The 10,000-nt window shown below is 38.8% G+C and overlaps 1 protein-coding gene across 1 annotated transcript in view; it reads left to right on the top strand.

Annotated features, from left to right (window-relative positions):
- LOC135209334 (uncharacterized) overlaps nt 1–3,398 on the top strand; it is a 12,454-nt gene extending 9,056 nt beyond the window's left edge. Inside the window, exon 2 of the mRNA XM_064242034.1 lies at nt 3,256–3,398. Coding sequence (XP_064098104.1) covers nt 3,256–3,398 — 143 coding nt within the window. The remainder of the gene's footprint in view (nt 1–3,255) is intronic.
- Nucleotides 3,399–10,000: the final 6,602 nt, after the last annotated feature.

Here is a 10,000-nt window from a genome sequence, read left to right on the forward strand (position 1 = left end):
AAGATGCATGATGGGAGGGATGCTGTCCAATAGGAGAGGATCTCATGGCTTGGCTAGCATCAGGAACCAATGGGAGAGCAGGAGGATGGTGGCGAGTCTACTGGAACTAAGATGGCAGCGCGTGGCGCGAGTTTCAAATTGTTATCGGGCGAATCTCGGACTTTCAGAAACCTTTCGTATCTTGAAAACTTTCGTATGTAGAGCAGTAAAATTTTCGTGTCAGCTTTCGTATCTCGTGTGTGTGTGTATATATATATATATATATATATATATATATATATATATATATATATATATATATATATATATATATATATATATATACATACAGGGTGTCCATAAAGCCCCAGTACAATTGTACATATTTATTACCTATAATGGTACTGGGACTTTATGGACACCCTGTATATATGAATGGATATTTATCACCTTCCTGTGGCATTTGATATACGCAAACATTAAAGCTACAAATTGTATTTAATATCCAATTCGCTCTAAGTCGGTAGAACGAATTGCATATTGAGATATGTAGCATTATGCTTGTATATAATATATATAAAATTATTTATAATTCATATTCATATTAATAATTATATATGCGTGTGGTGTCGCCACTAATCCGTTCCCATAACATAGATTCTGAATGAAGGATAATCCTAATGAACAGATGCGCCCAAAACATCAGGCCAAGTCTTGGCGTTTTTTGGGTCATGTGACCCAATGTACCTTAGCTTCAGGGCAAAATCTTATAGGAAATCCAGCCCCAGGACCTGCCTGTGGCATATACAAAAAGAGGATTCCTTGGGCTGCGTCACACCAGGTACCCAGTAATTGCACAGGTGGATTTAATGCAACGGTCTATGATAAAAAAAATCCCAGTACATCTTGTGCTTCCTCCCCCGGGGGACTGTAGGGGAGACATGACACAGCCACCCACCTCTTGCAAACCTGTTTGTTTGCCACGGGTGGCTCGGTTGGTGGAGGAATGGGAGGGTAGGGATGACATCCACCCCCCTCTTGCAAACCTGTTTGTCAGCCACGGGGTGGGGGAACGGGAGCGTAGGGATGGCATCCACCCTTTTGCAAACCTGTTTGTCCGCCCTAAGGTGGTGGCTGTGTAAGGGGGAACGGGAGGGTAGGGAAGCCATCCACCCTCCTCCTGCAAACCTGTTTTGTCTCGCCTGGGTTGGGGCAGGGTAAGTGGGAGATCAGGAGGGTAGGGGAGACATGGCACATCCAACCACCTACCCCCCTGGCTAGCGGGGTAGATGCCGGAATCTCTGAACTACGAGACCCTTTTGATACACAAATGAGTGAATTAAAGAATTATTTTTCACACACTGAATTTTAATGTATATTACATGGAAATAAAGCTTTCTGACTTACCCCTTCGTGGTTAAATAAGAGAATAATTATGTCATCTCGATTAAGTCTCTCTTGAAATAATTTCTCAGTACTCTTAAACTGGTCCGATCAGTCGTAACCTACGCTACCCCAAGTAACACTGAAACATAATAATGATATTAAACGGTCCTTTCAGAGAATGAAGGCATGACAGGAAAAATTCCTTTATCGGTTGTGGGAAATGGTTGGTGGATGGGGAAGAATGGAAAGAGGCTTCTCCACCACTTTCCATATGCAATGAAATGTCGAAAGTTGATACAAAACTGCCATGGTTACTGCATATGTCAGGTAAAAACGGTCGAATTTCTACCTGACATCATTCTTTTTTTTTTTTTTATTTTTTTTAACTATGCAAAACAGTTTTGTCGCAGTTTCTGCGAAAATTTGATATCAATAAGAATTTTTTTTTATAATCATTTGCAGCTGTGATGGGATGGCTAAAAGATAGTCACAAATGGGCACTGAAGTCTCATTATTTTTTATAAAATAAACGAATAAGGTGGAAATAGCTGACGTTTGAACGAGATCCCAATGGAATAACCTCACAGACGCATCGTTGACTTACTTGATGCTGGAGATGTCAGAGGGAGGAATATAAGACTTAAGCCAAAGGCCAAACGCTGGGACCTATGAGGTCATTCAGCGCTGAAAAGAAAATTGAGATTAATGGAGGTTTGAAAAGTCACAGGAGGAATGCCTCAAAGCAGTTGCACAATGAATCAGTTGTTAGGAGAGGGTGGAAAGTAAGATGGAAGAAAGAGAATATGACAGTAGATACAGTAAAAGGAATGAAAGGGTATACAACTAAGGGCCGAAGGGACGCTACGGAGAACCTCAAGTAATGCCTACAGAGCACCGCGTGAGGTACACTGACGGCACTACCCCTCTACGGGGCATGATGTTGGAGGACTGGAGAACAAAACGCCCGTGACCAATAATAGTTTGAGCGGAAAATGCCCTTCCTTCCGCCCATTGCTTCAACGCTGGAGATTTGGTCGCACCCTGAAAATGCCGAAGTAAAGACACTGACCAATATGAAGAATTTTTTGTTACGTGAGGAGAATCTTTAAGGGTTTTCTTTCTCCTCTCCATGAATTTTCCAGGGTCAGCTAACTACCGCTTACTTTTAAGGAGAGGTCTGTCATCTACTAAAAGGATAAGTCTGCTAACGCATACTTTTACCGTAAGTTATGTATTTCTTAGTTTAACCAGACTACTTAGCTGAATAACAGCTCTCCTAGAGCTGGCCTGAGGGATTAGATATTTTTACGTGGCTAGGAACCAGTTGGTTACTCAGTAACGGGACCTACAGATTAATGTTGGATAATGACCACAGTAAATCGAGAAATATGTTTCTGATCACCAGTTTCTCAGACTCCACGTTGGCAGAGCCAGGAATCGAACTCGGGACTACCGAATCGGTAGGCGAGTACGAAAACCACTCGTTCTACGAGGTAGTTGATTCGGCAGTTATACGTAGAGATAAAAAGGTTCACGATGGCCTGGTCGATCAAGCATGGCATCTTGTTAAAATAGTAACTCCTTTTAATCGGAATACATTCCAGTAACCAAGCAATAGGGAGCCGATGCGTTTATTTGGTCAATTTTAAGGTATGATAACCGGTTGTCAAATTACTCAGATGCCTTAATGATACATTATTGCAGGCAAGTAAATTATTCATTTATATTCCAACGGTTGGGTCCTCATGTGTAGGTAAGGAACTGAAAGTATTCCGTTGACAGGTATCCTCGTTTGTACCACGGATAATTAATATCTTATTTAACAGTTTCTGTTTTAAGCAACTTTGCATTAAAAGGATGAGTAGATTACCACATTTCTGTTATGTGAAGATGAAGAAGAAGAAGAAGAAGAAGAAGAAGAAGAAGAAGAAAAAGAGAAGACGAAAATGAAGAAGGAGAAGAAAAAAGAAAAAGAAGAAGAAGAAGATGGAGAAGTAAAAAGAGAGGGAGAGACAGATTTTTCAGAAAATTGATTGTACCGTTTAGGAAGTCAAATGGACCTAGACTGAAATCTAGAAGAATGTGCAGCTTCAAGATGCAGCCCCCTTTTTTTCTGGATGGGCCACAAGATGAAACTTAGCAGCAGGGACATGATCTTTCAAAGAGGATGGATGCTGAAAGATTACGGAGAGAGAGAGAGAGAGAGAGAGGCGCTCTGACATTTGCAATGAAAACTGAAAATCTGAGGAAGTGAGAATACGGAGTCGTCGAATGGATGGTATTAACGACGATTGCCAGTCAAGCAGTTAATGAGATGGTTTAAAGGGACGATTCTGAAGAGAGTATTGGAGAACATAAAGATTAACACGTAAGAAATGCGCCAAAGTTTCATCGGCGAAATCGAGTTTTCTGTACAGCGTATAATTAAGGCCACCGAAAATACATCATCCGGTGGTCTCTGTATTATGTTGTGTGCCGCGCGGCCATCAAACTTTAACCACGGTCCGGTGATGGGCCCGTTCTATATCATTGCCAGACGCACGATTATGACTAACTTTCACCTTAAATAAAATAAAAACTACTGAGGGCTAGAGGGCTGCAATTTGGGTATGTTTGATGATTGGAAGGTGGATGACCAACATATCAATTTGTAGGCCTCTGGCCTCGGTAGTTTCTAAGATCTGAGGGCGGAGAGGAAAAGTGCAGACGGACGGAGACATAGCCATCTCGATAGTTCTCTTTCACAGAAAGTTAAACAGAGGACCTGAAATAGATGCCTTTCTAATTCAATATCGGAGTTGTTTATCATTTCGATATCAGGTTTTTTCCAGCCTTTACCGAAAACGGCTTCGCAAAGTGACAGAAAGACGAGAAGAGATACAGAACGAAGCATCTTTCAGATGATATTGAAGAATATGTCCTGGAATTTAAAATTGTTCCAGTGATGAGGTAGACAACCTTATTCTTTCCAGAAACGTTGATTTTTATGTTCTGATGTACTTTGTACACTCGGCAAGGAAAGTTAAGATACAGTTTTTTTTAAATCGCCGGACATATATTGTTCAATAATGCCACACCTGGCAACTCTTGAAAGGGGGCGGAGCTTGCAAAATCATAGCGTTTGTTGCTATCTGATTTCCATCAACTTTACACCATAAAGATTCTGTTGAAGTCCTAATAATCATTTATACTTGAATGTGGAAATCAGGCTCTATATATTCGTTAATGTTTGGTTTGGTAACGTCAGTTCAGGGTAGAATATCGATCATCCTTTTTTCTTTTAAAACACTGTGAAACCTTATTTATAAGTAATAATGTTTGACACTAAACTGACGTAAAATTCATACGTAATTAAAGACGGATCTTAAAACAGTGAGAGAAAGGGTTTTAAAATTTGGGCAGTACTTGTGGAAATTGTGAGGAACAATACATTAAAGAATTAAATATTATGACGATAGAGAGAGAGAGCGCGCAAGTATAGGCCTATCGATAGAGATACTTAATTCAGTATATTTACTTTGAGAGATTAATTGATAATATTTTTTCAAATGATTTTAAAAGTGGAGAGAGAGAGAGAGAGAGAGAGAGAGAGAGAGAGAGAGAGAGAGAGCAAAATCTGCTCATGTGAAAGCTTAGACCTATTTATACTATTCGATTTCATTATATTTTCTTTGGAGATTGAGTGGTAATATATATATTTTTAAAGTATGTTTTAGAAGTGGAGAGAGAGAGAGAGAGAGAGAGAGAGAGAGAGAGAGAGAGGAGAGAGAGAGAGAATTATAGTACTGGTGGACGGACTTGTGACGGGGGAAAGGCAGAAGAAAATATAATGAATTAAGTATCTCTATCGATAGGCCTATGGTTGCGCGATATGATATGACTGCCAAGATCGTGCTGTACTATGCTAGATAAAAATTTGAAGGATCATAATATTCAAGTTAATTCTCTAAGTACTTCATACCCTAATCTTGATTACATTCGACAGATTGTAAAAAGACGTGGAAAATTTTTGACACAGGGTGCGGTCATTCTTGCTCTCTTGATATTATAGTCATTTACTTTTGAAAATCGGGTTTCATCCACAAATCATTCACGAAAAAAACTGTGTTAAGTAAAAATATTTATTACCACAAATAACTCAATATGTATTGCACAGGCAATTAAAGTTTTATATCGTGTTTCGCGCTCGAAGTTCTAGGGCTCCTCCTCACATCATAGAAAACGCTCTTGCGGATGCAACTAGATTTGTTCAACCTACCTTAGCCGTCGCAACATTGAATGCCATTGACGTCCGCTAACTTTAATTGCTTTGGAATACGTTTGTAGAAACTAAAATAATTGTATTCACCACTTATGATGAATGATAGGAATTGTATCCCCCGTTCATGAAGCAAAACGAGTAAATATTGTCGTCATGATATATAGTACTAAAATCAGAAATTCACATTCTATCTTCCAGATCTCTATGAACGAATCCATCTGAGAAATTCCAATTACTTCGGACACATATCATGTTTTTAAGTATATGAACGGTTTTGTTTTGCAGTTTTAACTTATGTGATATAATTTGTAGTATATTTTCATATTCTAGAGTAAAGTTAGCGATATTATGTCTTTTCAGTAAAAACAAATGGGAAATTGGATGAACGAAAGTTAATGAAAACTGTATCTTCAGTTTTCTTGTCGAGTGTAAATTGGTAATTTAAACGGGTAAATTCATATATACAAAAAAAAAACCTCCTGTGACAGCAAGACTATTCAAAATCCGACACATTCATTATACCAATTATTTTCCATCATGCTTATGCTTTCGTTATATAAACATCCTTTTTAATTGAACAAACTTTCGGTCACGGAAATATGTCAGTACCGACGTCAAGATTTAATATTTGCAATTCTGGACACAATCATGTATTCTTTTTTTTTTTTATCTTAACAACTAATTGGATATATCATTCATTCACAATAACTCAGTCCAATTAACTCAAAATAAAATAGAAAAGGGAAATAAACAACAGCTCTAAGTGCACTAAGAATTTAGTTTTGTAATGAGGAACAAATATAAAGAGCCAGGTACTGAACAGAAGTAGAAATGAAAAAAGGGAGATACGAGTATACATAGTGAAGACATGTTGTATCATTTCTCTCTATTACATTCGCGTGCCTAATTGTACACGTTGAGAGAGAGAGAGAGAGAGAGAGAGAGAGAGTTGGAAAATAAATCGTTTCATACGTGATTTCCATCTGCTTTAGCTCTGAACGCAGAGCAAAGTAACATTTCATGACGTAAAGCTAGTAAGATTTGGCTCAGATTAAAAGATTATTTCATAAATATCAGCTCTTGTAAGTTTTTCGGGCAGACTCCATACCCCATGAACCAGGTTGTTCCTTAGGGCTCTTTCCTCAGACGCCAGTTTATTCTTGATATCGGAAATCAAAGCGCCCTTGGTTTCTTTACCATTCAGTGCAAACACACAACTGAAGCTGACAATAACTCCTATCGATTACTAAGAGGAATGTGACATGGAGATGATTTTGTTACACGTGTTAAAACATCACACAAAAATCATCTGCATTTTTTAGGCTTGTGGTTTCCACGCCCACACTTCCAGCCATAAAGACAGCAAATAAACCTCCATTTTCTTCTTTTTCCTGTTGGGTCCGAGAGCCGTATCACTCAGACAATCTCGTATTGTGTCTCAATGGTTGGGAGGAATTCTTTGGAGAAAAAAAAAATACACAGCTGCTCACCACTGCATTGTCTGGCCTCTTCGGCTAATGACTAATGATGCATGTCATGATGATTATTCCTTTCAGTACGATAGGAGGGAGAGTCCACTCTCTCTATCTCTCTCTCTGTGGTTATATCGTTCTGTATCATAATTATTCTGGTTATATTAAGAGGCTTCATTCATTGATTCGCCCACATGGGATTCAGTTTGACATTATTACAAATGTGTAAATCGTTAGATAACTTGGAAATTCTGATGCAGGCTGCCTAGAATTTGATGGAACGTCTGCATATTGCATTGCACCAAACAACTGATTAAAGCTGATTTTGAAGCCAGGGATAACGTTCCCTCATACATATAGTGTCAAAAATTTATTGTACTCTTCCTGTTTCCTCTTTTAAGTTTTCTGTAAAAGAAAAACTATTGCTATGACTATCTGTCTGTCCGTCCGCACTTTTTCTGTTCGCCCTCAGATCTTCAAAAACTACCGAGGCTAGAGGCCTTTACAAAATAAAGTTTTACTTTTTTCTTTTTACTAATGAAACCTGCTGAGGTTTCTTTTCAAATGAGCGAGGACCTCGACGATAGTATAGATTTCGGAGGCATCGTTAACCAGTAGGGCTCGTACTCTGCAATTAATAATTAGCTTACCTACATAGCAACGTTATTTTTGATAGCTTAAACAGAGAAACATTTCCGGTGACTTTTATAAAAGAGAAATAGAAATGCCAGGAATTAAAACGGACTAATACAAAATTGATGCAGAACACCACAAATTTTAGCTACAATTCATAGCCCGTCTCCCTTCCTTTCCTTTCTTGTCGTTGCAAGCAATTTTGCATAAGTGGTGACGTAAGCATCAGGTGTGGTAAAAATGTCTTTTATTGCAAAAATAGTAATATAACAGTCATCTGACAAAACGTTGAAACGTATTAGTGTGTGTTGGCTATTCATTTTACTTTCATTCATTTTTTATGGGACTTAGAAAATAGTAGCAAAATCGCGTTAAGACAGAACAAGTACGAATTATTTTTCTTGCTTCCACAGACAGTTTGCTGCTTCCAAGACAAGAACTCTGGTCTCCAAGAGGTTTGGTATTTCATTCGCACTTTCACTTTTTAAAGAGGCTGATCAGCGATTTGGGGAAAGAATCCTCTAGTGTGGCACTTCTCTTGCGGGATGATGGTCGTTTGAGAAAGCCATAACGGTCTTCGTCCATTTTCAAAATCTACAAAAACTGTTGGTTTTGGACGGTCTCTTTCCCTTTTCGAAGCATTTAAAACTACACCTTGTCAAAATACTTGTAATTATATACAGTAAACTGATAATCATTTACAAATATTATTGATGTGGGCATTACAAATGATTATATTTGAAAAATACTCCCACCATTCCCCTCTCCGTCCATTCGACCAATAGAGACGATGACCTCATCGCTTATGGAAACACTTCGCGAGACGCCCACCAAGAAACGATGAGATCTGAAAGGTGGTGGGCTGGGCGAAGTGATCATTAGCGGCCCCCCCCCCCCCCCCCCCTTTTTTTTTTTTCGTTTTTTTTTTTTCTCTCTCTCTCTCTCCAATTCTTTCTCCTGGTATCTCTTGCTCTCCGTGCATAAACCCATCAACTTCCTCGCCACTTTCCTTCAAGCGTCCCATTTTTTTTTTTTCCACCGATGGTCTCTCACAATTAGGTTTCTCACGCCTCACTAGTCATATTTTTTCTCTCCTTCCCTTTTCTTTTTAATGCGGAACGAAGAACAAAGCGCATTGCTAAAGCTGAAGGTATCATATTGCCCGAATTCACGTAAAAATATAACTCTTATTAGTCATTCAATATTGGGGTAACTTTATTTCCAAAGTGACCACAGTCCGAATATTGCTTTGATCTCATTAAAACGAAATATACAATTTCGAAAAATCATTAACGAAGTAGACTAATTAATTCCATTCCCTTTAGCTCAGAATCTAAAGTAGGGCCATTACATTTTTTTGGGGGTTGGGGGTGGGGGAGGGGGGAGGCTGTTTCCAGGCAATGTAACAATTCTCTCTTCTCTCTCTCTCTCTCTCTCTCTCTCTCTCCTCTCTCTCTCTCTCTCTTGTATTTTGTAGTTTTCGCTTATGCCTTTTGGGTAATGAAAAGACCTCTCGTTCACTCTCGGGCGTGTCTGATGCTTGCGCGGGAGAACTGCATTAAAAAATATATATTCGTAATCATGAAAAGTATTACCGCAGATGAGAACATCACAGGAATTAAACAGTAAAAATTGTGTTAATGTTAAAATTGCAATCGACGCAGTAACAACAAATTCGACATTACAAATTTGAAGGAATTTCATACAATGATCTCTGAAAGTCGGATGGGGGTGGGGGTAGGGTTAGTGCAGTCAGTGCACCTACATGGGGTGTATCCGTAGGCATTACATAAGGTTCTTTGCAACGTCCCTTCGGGCTCTAGCTGCAACCCCTTTCGTTCCTTTTACTGTACCTCTGTTCAAATTCTCTTGCTTCCATTTTACTTTTCATCCTCTCCTATTAATTGATTCGTAGTGCAACTGAGAGGTTATCCACCTGTTACGCCTTTCAAACCTTTTTACAGTTCATTTTCGTTTTCAGCGCTGAATGACCTCAAGGGTCCTAGTGCTTGCCTTTGGCCTAAATTCTGTATATTCATCGGAGTATCATTCAAATAAAAACATTTCATATCATCGCATTTTCCTTCAGTTACGAAGAAACTGAGAGAAATCGGATCAAAATAGGTTGGACAAGAAGACCACGACTCCTCTGAGACTAAACGATTACAAGATATTTATGAGAGTAAGAAACCTCCTTTATCAGTCTGTGAATTTAATACTGAACAACATTTAATCTTCCAACTCCCTCGGTCTTTCCTTCCTTTTGGAA

This window comes from Macrobrachium nipponense, chromosome 37, assembly GCF_015104395.2.
Source record: "Macrobrachium nipponense isolate FS-2020 chromosome 37, ASM1510439v2, whole genome shotgun sequence".
NCBI lineage: Eukaryota > Metazoa > Arthropoda > Malacostraca > Decapoda > Palaemonidae > Macrobrachium > Macrobrachium nipponense.